A 25,501-nucleotide genomic window follows, 5' to 3' on the forward strand; every position below is an offset into this window, starting at 1 on the left:
TAGAAATAGAATTGCTGGGTCATATAGTGTTGGCTATTTTAGATGTTGATAAATGTTATCATACCACTCTTTAAATAGTTTGTATCAATTTATGCCCCCACAACAAATTGAGAATGTTTATGTTTCTATACCCTTTTCTATAAAGTGTTATGAAACTTCTTTTGATGAAACTAATATGTGAAAATTGGCATCTCATTGTTTTACTTTGCACCTTTATAATAGTGGGTTTTTATTGAAATGACTTTTTTAAAATGCCCTTTTTAATTAGGCACTTATATGGAGAGACTAAAAAGCAAGATCATTGGCATAAATGTTAGATTAGAGATGTGAGAGCCTCTCAGGACCCAAACTATGATCTGACAGGCACGATTTCTATAACCTGACATCTGGGTTTCTTAAAAGAGCTGAAAAACAAAACAAAACAAAACACAACCAACAACAAACTTACCCTTAGTCAGATGAAAAACTGACAGATCTCCCTGCAGGTCTTGTGGCATTAGTCTTTCAAATGAAGCTCTGACAGAATATACAGATGTAACTCAGCAGTGGTCTCCAGGAGACATAAATGAAGAAAAGCAGTACAGGTAAAATCCTGTACTGCTAGAGAGCTGGGAACTCACCAGTGATGGCTGCTCCTTGTTTCTGGAAGCTTATCCTATAGAATAGTGGGGAACTTAGTATTCTTTCATTCAATAATATATATTGAGTATCTAGGAGGTGTCAGCCTCGAGGTATATAAAATCTAGGAAGAACGGCCTACTGGGAAGCAATTTCTCTAAATAGGGGTTGGCTATAGAACACCATGGTAAGGACAAACTTTTTAGGGTCTCAATGGATTTGCAGCTGGTAGAATAGACTAAAGTATTTTCCTTAGCTAGTGCTAAGAATGATTCCCTCAAAGTTACAGAATCATTCTTTTCTCCTTCAATACCTCTGCATGGAGTGGTGCTTCATTTGCTTATACAATCAGATCTTTATGTTTGGCCAGTGGAAGGGAGGCTGACCTGACCAGCTCGTTCCCATTTGGTCGTCATGAGTCTCTTCTTCTGTTTGGAGTTCTCTTTATTAAGCAACCAGCTGATTCTCAGGAAGGGACATAACTTCTCTTTTGAAATTCTCAACCAAGCAGGAACTTATATCCTTTCTTTTTCCCCCTCAGGGTAGCAGAGATGATTGATACTTTCAAAATGATTTCTATGGGGGCGCCTTGGTGGCTCAGTGGGTTAAAGCTTCTGCCTTTGGCTCAGGTCATGATCTAAGGGTCCTGGGATCAAGCCCTGCATCCGGCTCTTTGCTCAGCAGGGAGCCTGCTTCCCTTCCTCTCTCTCTGCCTGCCTCTCTGCCTACTTGTGATCTCTGTCAAATAAATAAATAAAATATTTAAAAAATGATTTATATGAACTACTCAAGGACAACATGATGAAAAACAGGTTTTATCCATCTTGCTACAAGGCTTATAGTCTTTGTCCCATTTCCTGGCCAGTCAGAGAATCTACCTTTTTCATTCTTGGGATCTTCCCCTTATAATTGAAGAGTTCTAGCCACACAGACTTTCAGGGAGAAAGAGAAAGTGGTACATGAGTTGACTGTCACTCTCAAAACCACGGGTTCAAATCTGACCTGTCTTTGGAAGTCCATGAACAAGGAAAGTAACCTTCGAACTAGTGCCTCCATTCTCCCCTTGCTACAGGTGGGTCAAAGGTATTTCCTTACATTGCTTCACCTTTCTTCACGTATCCAATATTTCAGATTTAAGACTATTCTTGGTATTTTTTAAGACCAGATTCATCTTCATATAGGACAGCTGGCCAGGTGAGCATGGTGTTCAGTTTTCTCTGACTTAGAACCTTTCTAAACTCTGCACCAAAAAAGGGGGTGAGATGTTTTCTAAGAGCATTTTAAATGTATAATTACTTATAGAATCCCTAGAACAATCTTCTTAATGATTTGATTAATGCCTATTCCAATAAATGTGAATGTAAGTGTTGAAAACATGATCATTACATGATAACTTAGCCTTTTTGGCTTCACTAATGTAAGGCAGCAGTAACTAAAATCAGTGTCTACACATACAGTGGGAGAATTCATGTTCTTGGTAAACGTGGTAACTAGTTCAATTCAAGTTATCCCTCCCTGGCTAGTTATCACCTGCATTTATTGGGAGCCTAAGTATAGAGAACTGTATCATCCTGAACTGTGGGTACACTACAGAAACAGTAATAACTTTTTCATTGACTCAACAGTTACTCACTGAGTGCCTCTTACTCGCTCAGGCAATCAATGCCAGATGCTGGGAAGGATAGAGAGAAGATAATCACAGCTTTCAAGTTGGGTGGGGGCGAGGATGGTGCTGAACAATATACTAAAAGATAAAATTATAAGTAAGGATACAGAATAGTCACTTGAGATTTCATAAGGACCAAGAGTCTAATTGTCAAATGTTTGGTACAAAAAGTCAGGGTTATAATGTAAACTTCATGTTCTTCAATAAGACCAGAAAAAGATACCATTTACACTCCCTCCCCACACAAAGCCTCAGTCATACCAAAAGTTGGCATTATTTATACAGCTAAATATTTGCATAATCTACCATTCAGTAATCCATGTATTAGCATGAAACAAGAAATACTCTTGTATAAGAGACAAACTAAAGGATGCTTATGGAGGCTCACAGCAGAAACTGGAAGCAATCCAAATACACTTCGATAGAACAGATTTTAAAAATTTGTGGCACACTCTTCCAAAGGAGTATTTCTCAGCAATGAAAATAAATGAATTCCAGCTATGTGTACCATCATGGATATCTTATTAACATAATACTGAGTGCAAAAATTTTCCAGAAAACCACAGTAAAACTGACAACACATACCATATATATGGTATGTGTTGTCAGTATACACACACACACACACACACACACACACACATATGTATATATATGATTAAACTACATAGAAAATTTAAAAACAAACAAGGCAATGTTAAAATTCAGGAGAGAGGCACAAGGACCACCTTGGGGAGAAGCACACAGGAAGCATAGTTTATTGGTAATGTTTTAATACTTGGGTTAGGTAATGAGTTCCAGCTGTTCATTTTGTTCTTATTTTTGAAAACACAATTGTTCTATAGGATAGGATCAGGAAGAGGAAAGTTTACTGAAGTGTTGTGGACAATTCAGTATTAAGCTAAAACAAATAAATGAACAGGATATGGTTTTAGTTATTAAGTTTTACATATATATATATGTGTATATATATATATATATATATAGTTATATATATATATATAGTTTTAGTTATTAAGGTGTTTATAACCTAAAGGGGCAATTTGACACACTCAACTGATAATTTTGTGTGCTTCTCTAAACCTGCTCTATGACATATAAGTAAACCCAAATGTCCTTGATTTCATGCTTAGTCACACTGTAAGCCTGCACCCGGGATAGGAGGAGATGAAATCTTTCATAAAGTTCATCATTAAAAATTTTTAAAAGTATAATTCTGGAGAGTTGGGTAAATGCTTTAATGTTACCTAGATGTCCTTCTTGCCTCATGTCACCAGAGTCTCTGATCTGGCTTCCAAACGATGTTTTTTTTTTTACTCTCTTATTTCTCACTTCTTGCCTTGTGCAGCTCCTACTGTTGCTTTGACAGGAAGGAATCATCACTACTCCATCTCTCAAGTTTCCACAGTGGTAACTGGGAATATGTTTTAACATTAAAAAAGACTTCTAATTGTTTAGGGATGAAGCATGAAGGAATTACAACATAAAGAAACTCAAGCTGCTTTCAAAGTCCAAATGCACCAACCCCTCCACAAGACCACGCTATGGGTGCCTCTTTTCCTAGCTTCTAGCTGGTCCCAGTGCAACAAGGATCCATGTATTTCTCCTCAATGTCAGGACTCAAGTGAATGCCCCTTTAGGGGCTCTCCCTGGGAGCCTAAAGAGAGGAAATTGTTTCCCCTTATTCCAGGCTAAGTTTCAGCTCTTTTCTCCCGCCCCAGGGTCTAGCCTCCTTTTAGGAAAATTTGACAGTGGTATACACACTTCCTTCAGGGAATATTTTACCTCCGTTCACATGTGTGGTTTTACCCAATCTCAAACCATCTCAAGGACTTTAGAATATTATTACTGGGGGCGCCTGGGTGGCTCAGTGGCTTAAGCCTCTGCCTTCCTCTCAGATCGTGATTTTAGTCCCGGAATGGAGCCCCGCATATGGCTCTCTGCTCAGTGGAAAGCTTGCTTCTCCCTCTCTGCCTGCTGCTCTGCTTACTTGTGATCTCTCTCTCTGTCAAATAAATAAATCAAATCTTAAAAAAAATATTATTACTGGACAGCTGGGCATTTCCCCAAATCTGGATTACTCAGTTCTAAATAACAAGTAATGAAGAACAGCCTTTGGGGAATTCAGGAACTTTTTTCATTCCTTTATTCCTCTGCTCCTCAATCTCTGCAAGCAATTGCTCAAAGAGCAATTCACGCAGGGTAGGAAAATACAATTCAGAGGCAAAAAGCATTCTAAAGTCACATATTTCACTTTCAAACGGAATTTTTCAGACTTCTACCTGCAAAAAGATCATACTATTTATAGTACTAAAGGAATGTAACTTCCACCCTGAATTCACCTTACACCATGTCCTTCAGGAATATCTGGTGAACAACTGGGGACCACGTGAGTTCGACTTGCCTTTTGCTTCATCTCCGCCAAGTAAGGCACAAGTTGCTTGCAACTTTTAAAAGAGCACTCCCTCATCCCTAGATTTCAACACTTCCCTCCGCAAAAAGTCTGAACCAGAGCACTTAACTACACAAAAACGCGTATTTAAAACGAATGCTTTAGGTAAGAGAGAAGGAAAGAGTATATAGGGCAACGCTGCCTTATCGCCCAAAGAGGCTTCCGGAATTCTTAGTAGCCTTAATTTTCCAGTTCCTTCCTTTGACACCCTCGCAGGTTTGTTCTGGCTGGTAAACGCTATTAGAAACTCCTTGTTCACAAACTGATTCATCCCTATTCCCGGCACAGTACTCGAAGCGTAGGCGCCGAATAATGAATGAATGAGTTTGTGGAAAGAAGGCGGGGATAAAAGATTGGCTTTTTTCGAGACAGAACTAGGAGAATTATAGTGGTCGCAAAAAAAAAAAAAAAAAAAAATCCCAAACTTGGACAAATGCCCACTTCCGACGGGCTCTCAGAGTCCAGAGCAGCAAACCACGCCCCACCCACGAGCGACACAAGGGAAACTCAAGCTTTCAGGAAAACCGGAAGTGCCTGGTCACGCGTTGCGCATGCGTGCTTCCGTTCGGCAACCACTGCCATACTCCGTCATCCAGTGAGAAAGCAGAGACTCCGGCCCACGCAGGCCGTAGAACAGTCAGCCCCCACCCTTGCCTCTGCCGCTGCGCATGCGTTATAGGTTGGCCTCTCGCTGAGAGGCGGAGCGAAAGGACAGTTTTTTTTCTTTCTTGTTCCCGCCCCTCTTCTTCCCCCACCTGCCACGTACTGGGCCCGAGATCTCGCTAGGCTTGGTGCGTCCGTGCGATTGGCCGGGGCCCGCGCGAGCCTGCTAGCGAGGTGCGGCAGCGCCGGCGGAGGGCACCGGAGTGGGCCGTGACCGCAGCCTCTCCACAACGCCCTAGAGCCGGGCGTCGGCCTCGCACCGGTCGGGTCAGCGGAGATCCGCGGGGAGGCGGCCGCGGCAGCCTCGGCAGGCGGGTATGGCCGTTGGGGACGGGGGTGCGGCCGCTCTCCCGACGAGGCGGGCCGGGAGACGAGGAAGCGCTGGCAGGGCCTCGCTCGAACCGGCGGGTACCGGGCGGGGGGGTAGGGGCGGAGGGGGCCGTGGGAAGGGTCTGGGGCCCGGGAGGGGCGTCGGGTGGGGGGAGGGGAAGCTGTGGAGGGGGAGGGGATGGGAATCCCGCTGGCCACGGTGGCAGGGAGGCGGGCCTCGGGGGTCCAGGGATTGTTTGGGCCAGCAAGTGCTCTCGCTCCGAGTCCGCCTGGTTCCATGGGGTTGGACTGCCAGATGGAGAGGAGAGGGGAGGTACTTTGTGAGGCCTGGGGTGGTCGAGCACTTAACCCCCCAGAGGAGCTTGTAAGGGTGAGGAGGTTGAAGAATAGCGCCTGTTGGAATAAGTTTATTGGGGTCACCCGAGAGGAACCTTGTTCCTTAGCTGTGTCAGGGCTTAATCAAGCGCCAACTGGAGGCCCAACCCAGTTTTATAGTGATGATGATAGCGAACTTTTAAGTTTCCTACTAACTGTGCTAAGTATTTTAGATGCATGATAATCATCACAAAGGTTCTTTAAACTTAGATATTCTTACTTTGCGTATGATGAAAGTGAGGCTTGGAGAGGTACTTGCCTAAGGTCACCGGGCTTGTAGAAATCTTTACTATCTTAGTGGTCAGGCAGGATTTGTGGCTCCTCGGATTCTTTGGAACAATCAAGGGTTGATTTTGCTTGAATATCTTAAAATTGCTACGCTGTGGAGGTGCCTAAGCAGGCCCCTCTGAATTTGAGCCGGATTCTACCCACAGGGAAAGTGGAACTGGAGGTTTGGCCACTGATCTTGGATTCTGGTTCAGGAGGCAGGATTTTTATGTCCCTTTGGTCAGGTCAGTTTATTCCCAAGTGCTAAAAACAGGGTTCCTGTTGGAGGGTTTGGGAAATTAGTGGCTGTGTCATTTCTGGACTTCAGAGGGAGCCGGGTATGGACAAGATGGGAGAAGAAAATGCTGTAAGGATCTCACCAGCAGTCCTGGCAGCTAGTTGTTCATACCAGTCTCTACCTGGTGACTGGAGTTAGAGAAAAAGGGGACCTGAATTCTGTTACATAAGAAAATTGAGAATGGGATGTTCCCAGAAAGGAAAGATTTTTTGATGTCCTTAGTTTTGTGATGATGATATGCATGTCTTGAGGAGATGGCTGCACAAACTGGCTTATGAAAGAAGCCCTGGTTCCTGGCCACAGGGAGTTTACAGTGCATGGGAAGCACCAAGGAATAAATGAATTTGCAGGCAGATGTGGCAAATATAAAGTAAAACAGACTAATGTTGTCAGATCCATTGAATTGCATTGAACAACCCTCCCCCCATCAAAAGGATGTACTATTCATTACATCAGATGTTGAAAGTTCTCTTAATTAGTATGTTTGTTGGGGGAGTCACTTCTAGTTACATAAAAGAGGTACAGTGTGTGAAGGGCTGCCTTAAGAACTGACCCTAACAGTATAACTTTTCTTCTCCCTGTCCCTTATCAGAACTTTATTATTTCTCATTCATCTTTGGTTTGGGCAACAAAAACAAGTCTTTAAATACCTGCTATATGTCAGGCACTATTCTAGGTGCTTTTAAGAGTAGATAATGATACCTTGCTGAAGCTAAGCTGTGATCCTTAGCTATGTTATTGCTGGTTTACATATCCTATGGATAGGAGGAAGTAACATAACTTTGATTTACTGAAGTTCTTTATTTCTTTCAGACTGTAAGGTAAACAAGGTGGAGTCTTTACCATTTTATTGAAGAGATTATACTTTAGAGCTTAGCACATAGTAGGTATTAAGTAAATGTTTCCTGAGTGAAGAGGGTAGTTTGGCTAACAGGTGTAGAGGTTCTTTCAGTTAATCACAGTGTTTATGAGAAGTCCATTGCGAGCATTGACAGATAGTTATTCTGTTTTACATAAGGCAAGCTTAACATCCATATGTAGGAATACAATCCGCTCTGTTCTGAACTGACCTAAGAGCGTTAGATTCAGTACTTAATGCCTCATTTTAAAATATATTATTAATATAAGCTCTAAAATAGGACAGTACAAATATATATATATATATATATATATATGAAGAGTAAGAAAAAAACAAGGAGGAGGACAAATCGTGAAGAGTATTTAACGGTAGGCTAAATAACATTAGGGTTTCATCCTGCTGAAAAAGTGAAAGTCTGAGGATATAGGCCTTCAAGTCTGACTTTGGGTCCTCACTAAATGGCAGAATTTTTAAAAATCTGTTACAACAATTGGGAAGTTTATTTCCAAGCTGTCAGTATGTGATTGTGGGTCAGTGCATTATGGAAAAAGAGTGTTTCTAAGATAAAAAGGAAAGAAAAATATTATTAATAAATGTAATCTCTTCAGAATATGGCAAGGAGGACTAGAGACATTCATTTAAGGAATACTTGGAAGTACATAAATAGGGAATCTAATCATACACGCCACTAAGGTTTGGGGAGGGGTGAGTTACAGAATATTAAGAGACAATAGTGCACGGTCTTATTAGAAAGTTCTGGAGGATGTCACTCATTTGCCTTTTCTCCTTAAGTTCCCCAAATAGGAAAACTAGAAAAAATACTAGTGGTCTTTTTTACTTTAGAGAGAAAAATTTGAGACTCTGTTTTAGTGTTCACACATGCTTTTCAGGGTTATCATTTAGTTATAGGTTAATACTGTGGAAGCCAGTATTTATTTGTCCTTCATGTAACAAAATTCAGTGACAACCATTACTAGGCACTGTTCTAGACTCAGGAATCCAATGAACAAAACCATTTACTTCTTTATTTTTTAGTAGGAAAGACAATGCAAAGTTAATAAATTCATAATGCCTGGTGGTGATAAGTGATTTGAAGAAAATTATAGCAGGGTAAGAAAGTGAAAGAAGATCCATTTTAGTTTAGCTTTAGGTAGTCAGGACAAATCTCTAAGAAGTGACCATTTGATCAGAGATCTGAATCATATGGGAATTGTGAAAACGACTTATGACAAAGGGAACAGCAAGTGCAAAGCCTTACATTGAGGATTTACTTAAAATATGGGTGCCGCAATGAAATCAGGGAGAAAATTAGGAAATGAGGTTAAATAACTTGGCTAGGGGCCAGAGGCCAGATCATGACCTTGTAGTCCTGTCCTTTACTAGAAGTGAGCTGTGACTCTATTGGGAGATTTTAAGCAGAGGTATGTTAGATTTTATTTAACAGGATTACTCTGATGTTGAGGATAGATTAAAATAGGCAAAGGTAAAAAGCAGGCAGACCACATAGGAGTCTTTTGCAGTAATGCATGCAAGAAATGCTAGTGGCTTGGATCAAGTTGGTAGCAGTAGAGATACTGAAGGGATTGGAATGTAGAGATTTTAAAAGTGGTGGCAACCATATTTTTGGCTATTTCATGGACTTTTTGAAAAAAAATTGTGAACAGCTAGAAGGAAGAAATTGTTACTGAGATAGAGAATATTACAGGAGAAGCAGATTTTGGGGGGAAGATCAGGAATTTGTTTTTAGATATCTTAAGTTAGAAATCTAAATGGTAATGTGAGATAAGCAGGTATGTGGGTGAATGCTAAAAATTGTTTTTAGGCACAAAATAAACTTATCTCCAGACCATTTTAACCTGGAATACTGGAACAGTAAACCTCTTTTGAAGGCCAGAGTTTCTTAAAAGATTCTAATAGTAGATTTCCTTTTCAACTTTTTAAGATAAGTTTTTGTAGCTATTTAATCATCAAAACCATTTTATCAGTCTTTCCCTAGAATTGTATACCTACAACATCCTGGAGTCCACCATGAATGGACAGTTGGACCTAAGTGGGAAGCTAATCATCAAAGCTCAACTTGGGGAAGATATTCGACGAATTCCCATTCATAATGAAGATATTACTTATGATGAATTAGTGCTAATGATGCAGCGAGTTTTCAGAGGAAAACTCTTGAGTAATGATGAAGTTACAATTAAGTATAAAGATGAAGGTAAGATTAAAAGTCTGCGTATTACTTATGATTTTTTTGCCTATCTTTTGTTGAACTATCTCAATAAAAATTTTGTTCCCTTCTGTAGTAATTGAGTACCCATTTAATTTAATTGGATGTTCATGTAGTTAATTATAATTCTTTAATAAGTTAAATAGCTATGTGATTTATTATTAGACGTGGGGCTTTAAATGATAGAACTTTCATGTATATTTTTATAAGCATTTTTTTTTCTCTTTTGCTCATGCAATTCTGGCTTCCTTTTTTGCTTTTAAAACCACACTTTCACTCATCAGTAGGTACTGAATGAAAAAGATTTTCGTGGCCAACTAAGTGAGAAAGCTGGTTGAAACAGAAATGTGTTTCTTTACTGCAGCAATCTTTAGAATGTGTAATATGCTGGTGTACATTGTCAGTTTATAGTATGCAGTGTCCTAGATTAATTTGACCACAAAACAGTTTGTACAGCAGTGGGTTTTACATGACAGATGTTGCATCAAACACAACAGATCTTTATTTCATTTTTTTATACCTGTCTTCTTTATAAACATCTTTGCTGAAAAATTGTGCTCAGGTGGTTACTAGCTTCTTTCTTACCATTGAATTTAATTTCAGTCTGTTTCCCCTTGTTTTCAGTACTTGGCATTGCTACCTATACCATCTTTTTTTTTTTTTTTCCCTTTAAAGATTTTTATTTATTTATTTGACAGAGAGAGCAAGGAGAGAGGCAGGCAGGTCGGGGGGTGGGGTGGGGGGGGGAAGCAGGCTCCCTGCTGTGCAGAGAGCCTGATGCGGGGCTCCATCCCAGGACCCTGACTGAGATCAGGACCTGAGCCAAAGGCAGACGCTTAATCCACTGAGCCACCTAGGCACCCACCTATACCATCTTTTTAAAAATACTCATATTCCTAAACATCTCTGCCACTGCTGTCCTAGTTTTCTTATCACTGACAACTGTTTTTCTGTGTCTTAAAGTAATGCCAGCTGATGATAAGAGAAATCTCAAAATTTCAGTGGTTTAATATTCAGTGAATCATTTAGAGACCCAGGTTGACAGAAACTCTGTTGTGTTCAACACATGGCTTATAAGTTCACCTTGAGCATTAACATCCAGCAGGCAGATGGAGGAAGACAGAGTGTAGGGGATTAGGTGGGGGGATTGTAGTCTCTAGGCCTTAAGGTAATGTATGTCATTTCTCCTCACATCACATTGGCCAGACCCCAGTCATGTGGCTCTGCTGAGATCTCAGTGGCTAGGGGTATGTCCCTGGTTGGTCCACTTTCCAACAACCTACACTGTGGAAGGAGAGTATAAATCACTGATGATCAGCTAAGCTGGCCATTTAACTACAGGTGTAATTCTTTTTTTTAATAAAGTATGATCTAATATTACCCAAACCTAATTTTGAGAGTTATCTGTTTTAAAGGACAGTAAAGGAGACAGTTTCTTCCTGTTCTCTTCCCTAGTATAATCTCATCTATTAACAATACATTGATTTTCATTTCTAACTTGAAAATGTGTGCCTTAATTTACTTCATACTTGGTATAACTTAAACTGACCTCATTATTTATCTGGCTTTCTCTTAACTCCCTTATTTTTGTTTAGGGCAGGGGTTGCCAAACTTTTCTTTAAAAGATCAGATAAAATCTTAGCATTGTGGGTCATTTAAGGCCAGTATTTCACCTATTTAAAACCTTTTAAAAAATGTAAAAACCATGCTCAGTTCACAGTCCTATAAATAAGAATTTTGACCATCGGTCTCAATTTGTGGACCCCTTTCTTAGAGTATCCTCACTGTTGAAAGAATATTCTCTACATCCAGTTACCACATTGAATTGCTTTTTCAGAGTGTTTCTAAGTGTTTTAAATTGTACAGATTTGTATTCCAGAAACTGTTGGGTACTAGGGTGGAGGACTGGCTTAGGTAAAGTTTTTGCTATCATGTATATTCTATTTCTGTTGTGAGTTTCAGAAAATAAGGTAGTTAGAGAAGGTTTCCTTTTACATATATGCTTTATTAAAAATATGTTTAGAATCCCTGAAGTTGAACATGAGATAACGTTATAAGAAATGGGTCTGGTTATAAAGATCTAAAAACAATGATAAAATTCTCAGTTACGCCATTTGTTGCCACCTTTGTTTAAAGTAAATCTGTAATCAGTGTTAAAATTGGTGTAGCAGAGCATCCTTGGAGCAGCCTCCCAGGACAGAACCGACCTCCTCAAGCCCCCAGCCTACCTATGTCTGTGAAGACACCTGGCACAGGACCCTGATTAGCTCCTTGCCTGTGGCTGCTTTTCTGTTCTTGTTCTCTCTAGAGAACATTTTCCTCCAAGCCCTTTGAAATCTTTTGAGACAGATAGCTGATTATAATACTCTTTTTTTTTTTAAAGATTTTATTTCCTTGAGAGAGAGAGAGAGAGAGCACATGAGAGAGAGAAGCAGAATCCCTGCTGAGCAGGGAGCCCAATGTGGGACTCAATTCCAGACTCCAGGATCATGACCTGAGCTGAAGGCAGTTACTTAACCAACTGAGCCACCCAGGCGCCCATTGAGATCTAGGAGATTACAGAATCTTGTGTATAACATGAATATTTTTTTCTAGGGAGAGTTCATAGTTTTCATCTTAGTATCAAAATGGTCAGTGATCCTTTTAGTTACTATTATAATAGCTTTCCCTCCCTTTATATTAGTGGTGTTTTCTTGTATTTAGGATTAAAATTTGAACCTTGAGAATCTGTATTTCTTTAACTTTTGGTAAATATATTTAAATTTTTTGGAACAGAAAGATTTTAGTCTAAACCAGTAATCTGTTATTTTGCTACCATGAATATCCTGGTGACTTGTAAAAGATGACTTAATATATTAATCTTTATGTTTTGGCTCTTATGGGGATATGATAAATAACTTTGCTATAAAAGTAGTAAGCAAAATTGATATGGTATTCTTTTGAACAAGTGCATCTTACCTAGATCATTTAGTGTTTATTTAAAGTTTTTATGGTAGATTCTCATTATGTTCTGTAATCTTCATTTAGATTCTAATTTAATGTATACCTTGGTTTATACTGACACAAATCTGAAACTTTTTTTAAATTCCAGATGGAGATCTTATAACAATTTTTGATAGTTCTGACCTTTCTTTTGCAATTCAATGTAGTAGAATACTGAAACTGACATTATTTGGTAAGTGGTAAACCTTCTAATAAATTTACTGTATTGTCCATTGTATTTTTATTGAAGTCTTTTTAGCTTTTCTCCTTTTGTTTTTATTTTTTTTTAAAGATTTTATTTATTTGAGAGAGAGAGAGAGTTAGCACAAGTGGATGGGAGGGCCAGAAGGATTGGGAGAAGCAGACTGCAATGAGTAGGGATCCTGATACAGGATACTCTGGACTCAGGGATCATGACTTGAGCTGAAGGCAGACACTTAACTGGCTGAGCCATGCAAGCACCCAGATTTACTCCTTTTAAAGACTCAGAATTAAGTGATAACTTTTTCAGTTATATCTGAAATTTTGAATTATTAGGCCTAACTATATATTTGACGATTATTAGAAGATTTGAAGAGTAATAGAAAGTAGGCATGTTTAGTCTACGGCCATACCACCCTGAACGCGCCCGATCTCGTCTGATCTCGGAAGCTAAGCAGGGTCGGGCCTGGTTAGTACTTGGATGGGAGAAAGTAGGCATGTTTAAATTCTCCCTTCTGCTCAGTACCATATGTAGCAGCGGATGCCACTTATAGAAGTATTTACAGGTTTGAAAATAATACAGGGTTAAAACTATCTTTATTAAGTTTTAGTTTTATTAAGTTTATTCATTTTATTATTAAGTTCTTAGTATAGATAATTACCTTTTATAACATGCTTTTACTTCTCAGGACGTAACGTATAGGCCTCATACTGTAGACATTATTTTTTCAGGAGTACTTAGAGTAAATTATAAGTAGTTTTGATAAAAATGAATATAAGATTAATTATAATCTTAAGATTTTGTTTTCTTATTGACATTAACAAATTTGTGAGGTGTAACTTTTTTTTTTTTTAAAGATTTTATTTATTTATTTGACAGAGATCACAAGTAGGCAGAGAGGCAGGCAAAGAGAGAGAAAGGAGGGAGCAGGCTCCCTGCCGAGCAGAGAGCCTGATGTGGGGCTCGATCCCAGGACCCTGGGATCATGACCCGAGCCGAAGGCAGAGGCTTTAACGCACTGAGCAACCCAGGTGCCCCTGAGGCGTAACTCTTAAGGGGATAAAATATTGAAATGATTACAGAGTTAAAGTGGTAGTATGATTATGTGAAAAATAAAATCTAGGCTTTTTTTCTTGGATGTTTTGTTTAAATTTTTAAAAAGTTACGTGGCACTGAACCTTATAGTTCCATGGAACATGATGTTGGCCAGTTGGTTTAATTTGTATTTATTTCATCTCCATCTAAGAAGGCTGAATGTGATTCAGATTTTAAAATGCTAATAAAAAAATTAAAACTGCGTAAAAAATTTTTTTAGATAAAAGGTATCATTTTACAATATTGAGTCTGAGGTAGTTAACCACTGTTGCCTGGCTATCAGGAAGGTTTGATAAACTGAAAACCTTCCTTCCAGAAATACTGAGGACATGCTAGATCAAGTATTACAAATGTGTTTTTTGAAGTGTATACTTGACTTGATTCAGAGAGTTAAGAGAAATGTCCAGGGACCAAAAGATAGATGGAATTAAAAACCAGGACCAGAAGGACCCAAGATCTGAGACTTGGTGCACTTTTGGTCGTGATGGTCAAGGTTTTATTCTGCATAATCTAAGGACTAATGATTTGGTGTTTACATGGTAGAGACCTTGGGTCCTAGACCCTGAGTGAACTATACTCTAAAAGTTGTAAAAGAAAAATACCTCTTCATTAATACAGAAAAGTCAAGGAATTGATACCAGAAACTCTCATACCCTGGCACTGTTGGGTTTGTGAAGTCTCCCTTAAGGATTTCTAACTGTGTTCCCTAAGTCCTGGGTTTAAGTTTAAACTATCTGCATAGTTTGAGAACTTGCAAGCCCATATACTACCATTAAAAAAAACAAAATAAAAAACAAAACCAAAACAAAAACAGTAAGAAGCAAAGGCAGAAGTCTCTTAAAAGGAGTATGTTCTCAATCCAAGTCACAGGCTTCTGGACAGGATCCTGTTGATAAATATAAGAGTTCAAGTAAGACATGTGAAACAGTCCATGTAAGCAAGAAACAATGGCCACAGCTAGTAGTAGGAGGAGACTAAGAACTTTAGTTAATAGAAATGTTCATATATAAAATATGCACTAAAAGTTGAGATGTAAAAGAATAAAGAAGTGTAAGAACAAGGCACTATGTAAAAGGAATAAACAGATTTTATTTTATGTTTTTTTTTAAGATGATTTATTTATTTATTTGACAGTGAGAGATCACAAGTAGGCAGAGAGGCAGTCAGAGAGAGAGGAGGAAGCAAGCTCCCTGCTGAGCAGAGAGCCCAATGTGGGGCTCGATCCCAGGACCCTGAGATCATGACCTGAGCCGAAGGCAGAGGCTTTCACCCACTGAGCCACCCAGGTGCCCCAATAAACAGATTTTAAAAACAAATCAAGGTAACTTTTGGAAATGAAGAAAATAATCATTAAAATTAAATACAAAGTGGGGAGGTAGAACAACAGAGATTAGTCACAGTTGAAGAGAGAATTAGTGAACTGAAAGGTAGTCTAAAAAAATTACAGAATCAAGCACAAAAACAGAGATGAGGAATATGAGAGAATTTGAGAATGAGAAAGTTCAGCCTTTTCCCATTAAGACTTTAAAGAAGGAGAAATGGGGAGTGGAAATATTTCAGGAGGTAATGGCTAAAGAAATTTTTAGAACTATATAAAAGAAGTAAACTATCAGATTCAGGAGGCTCAGTGAGTCCTGAGCAGGATAAGTAAAAAGAAAACTCCACTGGACATACTATCACAAAAGTGGGCAATATGTTAGGCAAAAAGATCTTAAAAAGTAGCCTGAGAGAATAAGACTGATCACCTACCAAGCAATTAGACTGTTGGTAGACATCTTCATAGTAATAATTGGAGCTAGAGATAGTAAAGTAACATTTTCAGACTGCTAAGAAAAAAAATAACTGGAAAAGTAGTTGTCTGTAGTCTGGTAAGCTCGAGGAATAAAGGAAGATAAAAACATTTTCTGGGCTCCTGGGTGGTTGAGTTGGTTAAACGACTGACTTGATTTTGGCTCAGGTCAGGAGATCCAGCCTTACATTGGGCTCTTTACTGGGTGTAGAGTCTGCTTAAGATTCTCTCTCTCCCTTCCCTCCCCCCATACTCAGGTGCTCTCTCTCAAAAAAATAAAAATAAAAATTTCAAGAAATTTTAAATAAATGCTGAGAGTTTGCTACTCGTGGGCCCTGTTAAAAGAATTTTTTAAAAATAGTTTTTCAGCAAGAGGGAAACTGAGTCCAGAAGAATGGTGAAACATGCAAGATAGTGTGAGCACATAAACTCATTAACATAAATTTAAATGGGCACTGATTATAAAAAGAAAATTAATAGTTTTAGGAATATAAAAACAAGATGGGACAAAAATGCTGATTATATGCAAGACAGGAGGGGATGATAGGAATTAAAATATTTTAAAATTGTTTGGGAAGTAGATACTAATTAGATTTTTAAAAATTGAAGTATACATGTCTGAAATGTAAGCGTGATTCAAGAAAGACTAGAAATAACCAGTAGGGGGAAAAGGAGGAAAGAATACCTGGTTGGTTCACTAGATGATGAGAAAAATAAGCAGAGAGAAAACTTGATAAGTAGAAAGCATGAAATACTAACAATACATATAAATGGACAAAATGTGCATGTCAAAAGATAGCCTCTGCCTGGAGTTAAACAAAATTTAGTTACATGCTGATTATAACTGGGTGATTGACATCAAAGAGGGCATGTGATATGAACCCTGGGTATTATATGCAATTGATCAGTTACTGAACACTACATCTGAAACTAATGATGCACTATATGTTGGCTAATTTAATTTTAGTTAAAAAAAAACACAGTATAATATTATGCAAAGTTTGAAAGCAGAGGGCTAAAAAATACACTAGACAAACTCAAGGCTAGTGGGTAATAATAATAATAGAATGGACTCTAAGTGAAAAATTCATTAGTAATAGTCACTTATAATGATAAAAAGTACAATTCACTGGGAATATATAACAATTCTGAACACTAACACAGCATAGCTTTAGATTTTTCCCTAGGGAAAAATAAATTCACAATCATGGGAGAGCTTTTATGCTCTTTTCTTAGAAACCGGTAAGGCTCCAAATTAGTCAGGATACAGAAAATTCAAGTAAATCAAATACAGGCTTGGTCTTACGCATCTAGCGATCAGGGAGTGTAATTTTTTTTTTTAGTACATGTGAGCATTTATAAAAGCTGATCATGTAGTGGTTTTTCCAACAAATTTCAATAAATATCAGAGAGGAGATATTTATTCTCTGATTATATTCTAGAGATTATATTCTTTGGCCTCATTAGAAATCACTGGACAAAAATAACACAAATTATGGGACTTTTTAAGATAAAAATAGGCTTTTAAGTAACAAGTCAAAGAAGAAATTATTATTGGAATTAGAAGTAATTAGTTATTTTAGAGTGTGCAAAGGTAAACTTGAAGGGATATTTGTAGCATTCAATACAAGAAGGACAAATAAGTTGGAAGAAATAATAAAGAGCAGAAGTGAGCTAGAAGTTGGGGAATTGATAGGATCAATAATTTTGAGAGGATACAAGGTAGCAAACCTCTTTTAAGATTAAAGTTAAGAAGAAAGAAGGCACAAATAAACAATATGAGGGATGAAAAGGGGCACACTGCAGATTGCAGTGAGGGAGAATGAACACCATGAACAATGGGATGTTCAGTAAAAGTATTTGGAAAGGATTTTTCATAGCTTGGGTTTATGTTAGATGATTTTGGATAAGGTTCAAGGAAGTGCAACTTGCCCTAGATTGTATGTTCTTGGGAGGTGGGGATGGTCCTATGATTGGGTATCTTACTAAGTCTTATGCGGAATTAATTGAGAGTAAAGCTTCAATTGGTAAAACAACAGCAGTCACTCACTTTAGCCAGGGGAATGTTGGTCATTTTTGTGGTTTGGTCACTGCTCTTGTTTTGTCTGAGTTCTCATGTGATTATGCAGGGACTCTGTTGTCTTCATCTATCACAGTCACAGAGTGATCTTTTCTGACTTGTTGGTATTCTTTGAAATTGTTCATGTTCACCAAGAGAACACTGCAGCTTACTTGTGAGTGCCAGCCAGGCCAGCTTCTGGCAGCACTTAGGGCTGTCTTACAGGACTAGGCCAGTTCCTGCTTGTCAAGAGTGCTTTTCTCCCTTTTAGATATTAGAGAAAACCCAGTAGTACCCTAAAAAGCAAGTAATTGATGTAGGTAGGAGATTGTATTGAACTTCCTCATAATTATATAGAGAGTACATAAAATAGGGTTGTGTTCAGAAAGCTTACATTGATGGTTTGATGTTTGCAGCTTACCTAATGAAGAATCCTGGAACTTTTATTTTCAAATGGATTTCCTTTTTTAATTTGTTGCCTTGGGAATTTGTATATATGTATACTGGCAATGCATAAAGCCTGTTAGTTAAGTTTAATTTTGGACTCCTGTCTTGAAGCTTGCACTTAGAGCCTAGGGTCTTACCTTTTTTTTTTTTTTTTCTTAAAGTAACCTTAGTGGTGATAGTCTTTGTTGCTGGATAAAGGATTTCTTTTTCTTTTTTAAAAGATTTTATTTATTTATTTGACAGAAATCATAAGTAGGCAGAGAGGCAGGCAGAGAAGGGGGAAGCAATCTCCCCGATGAGCAGAGAGCCTGATGCGGGGCTCGATCCTAGGACCCTAAGATCATGACCTGGGCCAAAGACAGAGGCTTTACCCACTGAGTTACCCAAGTGCCCCTGGATGAAGGGTTTCTTTTATTTTATTCCTTTTTTAAATTTTTAAGTCAGCTGAAAGTCATTTCAACCAACTGAGGTAATGTTGCCTTCATTTAAAAAAAAAAAAAACAACCGGGGCGCCTGGGTGGCTCAGTGGGTTAAGTGTCTGCCTTCGGCTCAGGTCATGATCCCAGGGTTCTGGGATCGAGCCCCGCATTGGGCTCCCTGCTCAGCAGGAAGCTTGCTTCTCCCTTTCCCACACCCCGTGCTTGTGTTCCCTCCCTCGCTGTGTCTCTTTCTATCAAATAAATAAATAAAATCTTAAAAAAAAAAAACGATTATTAAATAATTTCTGACTTTTTGTGGTTTATATACTGCTTTAGAAGTAATTACTTTGAAGGACATTGGTGATTTGGATTCATGAAGTCTGCATTTTTTTTTAAATAGGTTACTTTTTAGGTCAGTTATTTTAGGTGCTATTTTTTTCCTTTTTTTAGGTCAAAAATAGGCAAGAGGGATGACAGTTCTATCAGTCATGTTGCATCTTTTAACATATATGTATAGAATAAGGTGTTTAGGTGTTTATAATATTACTTCAAGAATACAGAAGAGTAGTGTGGGAGAAAAATGAGCTTTTGAAGGTACATAATTTCTGCTAAAAATATATTAAAAATATATTAAAAACTTAAATTAGTTTATTGTAGTTTATCCTAATAGAACTTTTTTTTTTTTTTTAAAGATTTTTTATTTTTATTTATTTGACAGAGAGAGATCACAAGTAGGCAGAGAGGCAGGCAGAGAGAGAGAGAGAGGAGGAAGCAGGCTCCCTGCCGAGCAGAGAGCCTGATGCGGGACTCGATCCCAGGACCCTGAGATCATGACCTGAGCCGAAGGCAGCGGCTTAACCCACTGAGCCACCCAGGCGCCCAATAGAACTTTTTTTTTAACCAGTGTGATCATGGACCATAGATGTGCATCAACAAAGACTGATGAATATTTATTTTTTCCAAAAAGTAAATTATCAATAATAAAAAAATCCTTAAAAAGAGTTATCATTTAAATGACATCATTAGGTATCTTGTTTTTGTTTTCACTTTTTAAAGAAAGTACATTTATTTTTCCTTATTGCTTTAATTGTGTTGATAGATTATTTAAGAACATTGCCCAATTTTAAGCAAATTAATCTTTTGTTCCAGTTAATGGCCAACCAAGACCCCTTGAATCGAGTCAAGTAAAATATCTTCGTCGAGAGCTGATAGAACTGCGAAATAAAGTGAATCGCTTGTTGGATAGCTTGGAACCACCTGGAGAACCTGGACCTTCCACCAGTATTCCTGAAAATGGTAGACTGTGAATCCCTTTTATTCTCCTTATGTCTTTTTTTAAAAAATTGGCTTATTTTGATTCTAATAAAGTTTATAGTATTATGTAAGTTTCAGGTGTACAATATAGTGATTCAACAATTCCATACATCATCCAGTGCTCATCATGACAAGGACACTCCTTAATCTCCAACAACTGTTTAACCCATCTCCCTTTAGGTAACCATCAGTTTTCTATAGTTAAGAATCTTTGTTTCTTTTTTTTTCCTTTGCTCATTTGTGTTCTTTCTTAAATTCTGTGTATGAGTGAAATCATATGGTATTTATCTTTCTTTGACTTTTTCTGCCTAACATTATTCTCAATAAACTCACATTTTGTTTGCAGATTTTTTTTTTTTTTTTTTTTTTTACTTTTTAAGTAGGAGTAGGTTGGCACCCCTGATGTTACCTTTTCTTATTCTTACCTCTGTGTTAGTATTCAAACCTGCGGTTCTTTAGGATTACTAGGAGATTTTATTTTGCAAATTTTGGGATCTCATCATAGACCTACTAGAGGGCAGGGCCCAGGAATCCCATTTTTAAAGTGCTATCCGGTTGATTTCTTATAGCTAGTCTTAAACCCCTGGATTGATCTCTGTCAAATAAATTAAAAAATCTTTAAAAAAAAACCCAACAACCCTGGGTTTATGAATAGGTCAGTTTTCAAACACCTTTGACTCTTGAACTGTTTTCATTGTAATAATCAATGTGTCTTAGGAATTGCAGTTATTTCATGAGTTTTATGGGGCATATGAAGTAGTTTTATTTATTTATTTTTTTGAAGTAGTTTTAAGTAAATAATTTAAGATCACTACGTTCAAATGGTATATTGTAAAGTTTATCTTTTTTTTTTTTTTAAATATTTTGTTTACTTAACAGACAGAGATCACATGTAGGCAGAGAGAAGGGGGGAAGCAGGCTCCCTGCTGAGCAGAGAGCCCGATGCGATGCCGATGCCGGGCTTGATCCCAAGACTCTGAGATCATGACCTGAGCCAAAGGCAGAGACTTAACCCACTGAGCCACCCAGGTACCCCTATAAAGTTTATCTTAAATGTAATTTCTAATCATATGCAAAGATAAACTTTTTTCCCCCCATTTTACAGACATGTACTGTTTATATTAAAGCAAGATTTATTGACAAATTTGGAACTGACAATGTTTTTGGACCAAATATATTTAACAGTATAGACTGGAGTTTATGTATTAGGACTTGAAAGTAGATTAAAAAAAAAACTGCTTTCTTCAACTTTTTAAATTAATTTATTTTTTAAAAAAGATTTATTTATTTGACAGAGAAAGAGACAGTGGAGAGAAGGAATACAAGTAGAGGGGAGTGGGAGAGGGAGAAGCAGACTTTGCTGAGCAGGGAGCCCGACACCGGGCTCAATCTCAGGACCCTGGGATCATGACTAAGGGTAGACGCTTAATGACTGAGCCACCCAGGCGCATCCCCCACCCCCCTTTCTAAAATATTTTATTTGTCAGAGAGAGAGTGCACACACAAGCAGAGGGGGACAGACAGAGAGAGAAGCAGGCTCCCCACTGAGCAAGGCTCCTGACTCAAACCCATGACCTGAGCTGAAGGCAGATGCTTAACTGAGCCACCCAGGCATCCCAAGCTTTTTTCAATTTTTAATATTCTTAGATGTTGCACTTAAAAATCTCAAGTGTTTTTGTCTTTTTTAAATTTTTGTGTCTGCATTTAAATTATATGCTTAAAATCATCTGTATTATGAAATAGTGATTTTTTAATAGAGTCTGGATGACTGTATATAAGGGGCTTAATAGAAGATGATTTTGTGGGAAAGTAGCATTTTATAATCCCTTGCAGCCATTAGATTCGTAGAGATTATATTTTTGGCTCCATTTAAATTTTGGAGTTTTCTTAGTTTAGGTATATTGTAAATAAAGCTTCATTTTCTATAATTTTATTCTTCCTCTCTCCCTCCAGCTATGTGAAGTTTTACTAATAGTAGATTCTCAATAAATTTTTAGTGATTAGTAATTTCTCCTTCTACCTCTGTATTTCAGAACATATTGGAGATGTGCTGGAATTCTAGAATAAAACCTATGTGGCCTTTTTAATCATGAAACTTTTTATATTTTAGATTAAAGCATATGGCCTGACAGAAAGCTCCAACTTTAGGTCAAGAATCTGAAGGAAACTTTTGACCATTTTGTCAGAAGAATTCATAGTTGCTGACACAACAGCATTTGCGGATAATTTCAGGGGATTTAAGCATCTGTAGAATGTTATGAAACTTAGATAAAAATTCCATTGTAGCCAGTACTGTGCAGAAATTACCTGTAGTAGCCTGTGTTCTGCTATAAGGGATAGAATTATAAGCTTTTAGGTTTGGTGAAGCAACCTTTCTGTTCTCACATATTTCTTACCAATATATTTACTACTTCTCTTTATTAACCCTTTATTTTCATATGTTTTATTATTAACTTTTCACCTATGTTAATGTAAAAGATATTAAAACTGGTTTCCTCTCAGCATTTTGTAAATTATACCACATAGAGTTTCTGTGTCTGGCCTCCTTTCTTGTCAGGGTATCCTGTTGTAGTTATCTAATGAGTGAGTAATACATTCTGTGCTTTAATTTTACAGATGGTTGTCATTTATTTTTTGTTTCCTCTTCTGTGCTTAGGAAGATCATTTACCTTTTGACCATCTACTGCCTTCTTTGAAGCTTCTAAGCTTTTAGAACATATCCTGACTTAACAATCAGGAAAATAGTGTTGAATAAACCAGAAAAATCCTACTCCAGAAACTGCAAGTCTGGTCTAGAAAATATTGTTGCCAGTCAGTTGTCGGTATTCTTTAGAACAATGTGGCTTGCCCTTACCCAGAAACATGTGGTTCTTCAATGGTCTTCCTCCCATGTTCTTCAGTGGTTTACCTCTGCAGGTTTTTGGATACTTGCTTCCTCTCTGAGGATTATGATGTAGGCTGCCTTGGATACTGGATTGACCTATTGCAGTAGCTATAGCAGCAAATGGGCTAGTCGGAGCTACTAGTAGGTTAGTGTGCCTCTAGTATTGTGTTTCCTGATGGATTTAATTTGTAGTAAGTGGAAGGGTACACAGGTAGTGGAAGGTAGTAGTGTGAGAGGGGATAGCTTACAGATTGGTGTGATATGCTTTTGGCATGTAGCCTTGGAATTAGGAATTAGGAAGAAAATTGGTGAGGAAGATGAATAACTTATTTTAAAGGAGTACTTACTAGAAGTTTTCTTCCAGCAGTGGAAGAAATATTAGTGTAACCAGTGAAATGATAGGAATGAATATGAGCTACAAGCCCATGTGTGCTTATATTCTACTTGGTACTTAACAGTTTTTCACAAGATAAATTTTGTCTTGATCATAGAGATAATAACTGATGTTCATACTTCCGTGATAACAGAAGAAAATTGATAATTACTGAGTAAATGGTTAGCAGTATCCCTCTTTGTTTACTTATTTTATTTTTGATACCTTTTTAAAAAACTTTTTGTTACCTTTTTGGTTTCAGGTTCCTATCTATATATTGTGGGTTTACTTGAATCCCTTACCTTTCACAATGTAGTTGTACAGATGCATGTTGAGTACTTTAGTATCCGTAGAAGAAAAGCATGGTTTTAAATTTATCATGCTCATGTTTAAATTATTTTTCTATTTAAAAAACATAATTCATTATGGAAAGATACGCAAAAGTAGACACAGTACTCTAATAAATCTTGAGAACCCACCCCCAACTTCAGTAATTATCAATCCATAGTATCCGTCATCTAGACTCCCATACATTTCCACCCCTATTATTTTGAGCAAATCTCAGACATACCATTTCAACTGTAAAGTGTTTTAAGGAGACGTAGCAAATTAAAAGGATGTGTTTAATGTATTGATGGGCTTGAGGTTTCCATGTAATTAATAATGAATAGACAAGTAGAAATAAGACATAAGAGTTCATTTCATAACTTCATTTAAGCTTCTTTATCCTTTTGCAAATTTAAGCATTAGTGTTCAGTATATATCTGATTGTAGGATATATGTAGGTCATGGGCTCCAAAAGAAGGGGCAAAATGTTTTTCTCTGTTATGGAGCTTGTATTTTTTTTTTCCTCACCTAATAATTCTTAGGGGAGGAGATAAAATTTTTTTGAAAAAACTAGTTTTTAAAATTTCTTTTTGATCCTTCTTTCTGATTTTAAAAATCAAGTATGAAGAGGAAAGTAAAATGAACAATTATGCTATATTCAGAGATACTTTTGAACATTTCGGACTGTATGCACATATATTTTTCCCTATTTTGTATTTTTTTTTAGGCTTCACTAAGTATAGATTAAATGGAAATAAGTTTTTGTTTATTCCTCTCATAGATACTGTGGATGGTAGGGATGAAAAGCCTGCTGCTTCTGATTCTTCTGGAAAACAGTCTACTCAGGTTATGGCAGCAAGTATGTCAGCTTTTGATCCTTTAAAAAACCAAGATGAAATCAACAAAAATGTCATGTCAGCGTTTGGCTTAACAGATGATCAAGTTTCAGGTAAGTTAGTTCCTCCTTCCCATCCTTCATTCCCTCTCGTTCCTTCCATCTCCTTTCCTTCTGTAATAGGGTAATAGCTACAGTGATGTGCGTATATCTTAAAGGTTCAGTTCAATAAATTTCTACTTTTGTATATACCTATATAAAACACCAAGTAAGATCAAGATCTAGATGATTTCCAGCACCTGGAAAGCTTTCTTAAAGTAGAACCCTACCCTTAAAAGAATAACCCCTGTTGGTTGTAGGTAAATTTTATCAAAAGTGGAATTCAGAAAGTTTATAATTTTTTTTAAAAATCTGAACCATTTCATAATCTTATTTCAGATTTGTTGTAGGATTTAAATTGTATTTCATGTCTTCTCTCTTTGGATATTAAACTAGAGAAATTTAAATTTAAATGTAGATTTTGGTTAAAGTGCTTTTGTGTGGAAACTGCTCTTATATGAGTGGTTTTAACCTTAAAACAGTACCTATACTATGATTGCTTCTTTTTATTTTTGGCTATAATTTCTTTAGTATGTTTTCTGCTTTCTCTCTCTTTAGATTCTGATTACACATACAGCTCTGTAATTTTCATTTGAATCTTTGTATAGTTTATTTTTTTTGAGATTCCTTACCTTTGCATTAAGACTATATCCCTTTAACTCCTGCATTTTTAATTCTTTAAAAATATTTATAATTAAAAAAATAAAAATATAATAGCTGCTCAGTGTTTGTCTGCTTTATCCAGTATCTGGGCCTTTTCGGAGTGCACTTTCTTTTGCCTGTCTTTTTACTCTGAGTATGGGTCACGTTTTCCTGTTTCTTTGCATATCTGATAATTTTTTATTGAAAACTAGACATGATGGTTAATATGTTTTAGTGACTGATTTTTTGTTACTGTCACTCTGGCAAGGAGTTAACTCGTTT

The 25,501-nt window shown here is 37.3% G+C and overlaps 1 protein-coding gene across 8 annotated transcripts in view; it reads left to right on the plus strand.

The window, feature by feature from the left end:
- Positions 1 to 5,467: 5,467 nt before the first annotated feature.
- The window catches only part of TFG (trafficking from ER to golgi regulator), a 63,249-nt gene continuing 43,215 nt past the window's right edge, over positions 5,468 to 25,501 (plus strand). For 4 of the 8 annotated variants that reach the window (XM_045088269.1, XM_045088271.1, XM_045088274.1 and 1 more), the window contains exons 1-5: positions 5,471 to 5,714; positions 9,514 to 9,740; positions 12,844 to 12,927; positions 19,895 to 20,041; positions 24,425 to 24,592. In XM_045088269.1, the coding sequence (XP_044944204.1) occupies positions 9,557 to 9,740; positions 12,844 to 12,927; positions 19,895 to 20,041; positions 24,425 to 24,592 (583 nt within the window). In that variant the 5' untranslated portion in view covers positions 5,471 to 5,714; positions 9,514 to 9,556. Of the gene's footprint in view, positions 5,715 to 9,513; positions 9,741 to 12,843; positions 12,928 to 19,894; positions 20,042 to 24,424; positions 24,593 to 25,501 lie in introns of all 8 variants that reach the window. The other 4 variants (XM_045088272.1, XM_045088273.1, XM_045088268.1 and 1 more) reach the window with 2 other exon arrangements.

Source organism: Mustela putorius, unplaced genomic scaffold (assembly GCF_011764305.1).
Source record: "Mustela putorius furo isolate JIRA1106 unplaced genomic scaffold, ASM1176430v1.1 tig00003834_pilon_pilon_pilon, whole genome shotgun sequence".
Lineage (NCBI taxonomy): Eukaryota > Metazoa > Chordata > Mammalia > Carnivora > Mustelidae > Mustela > Mustela putorius.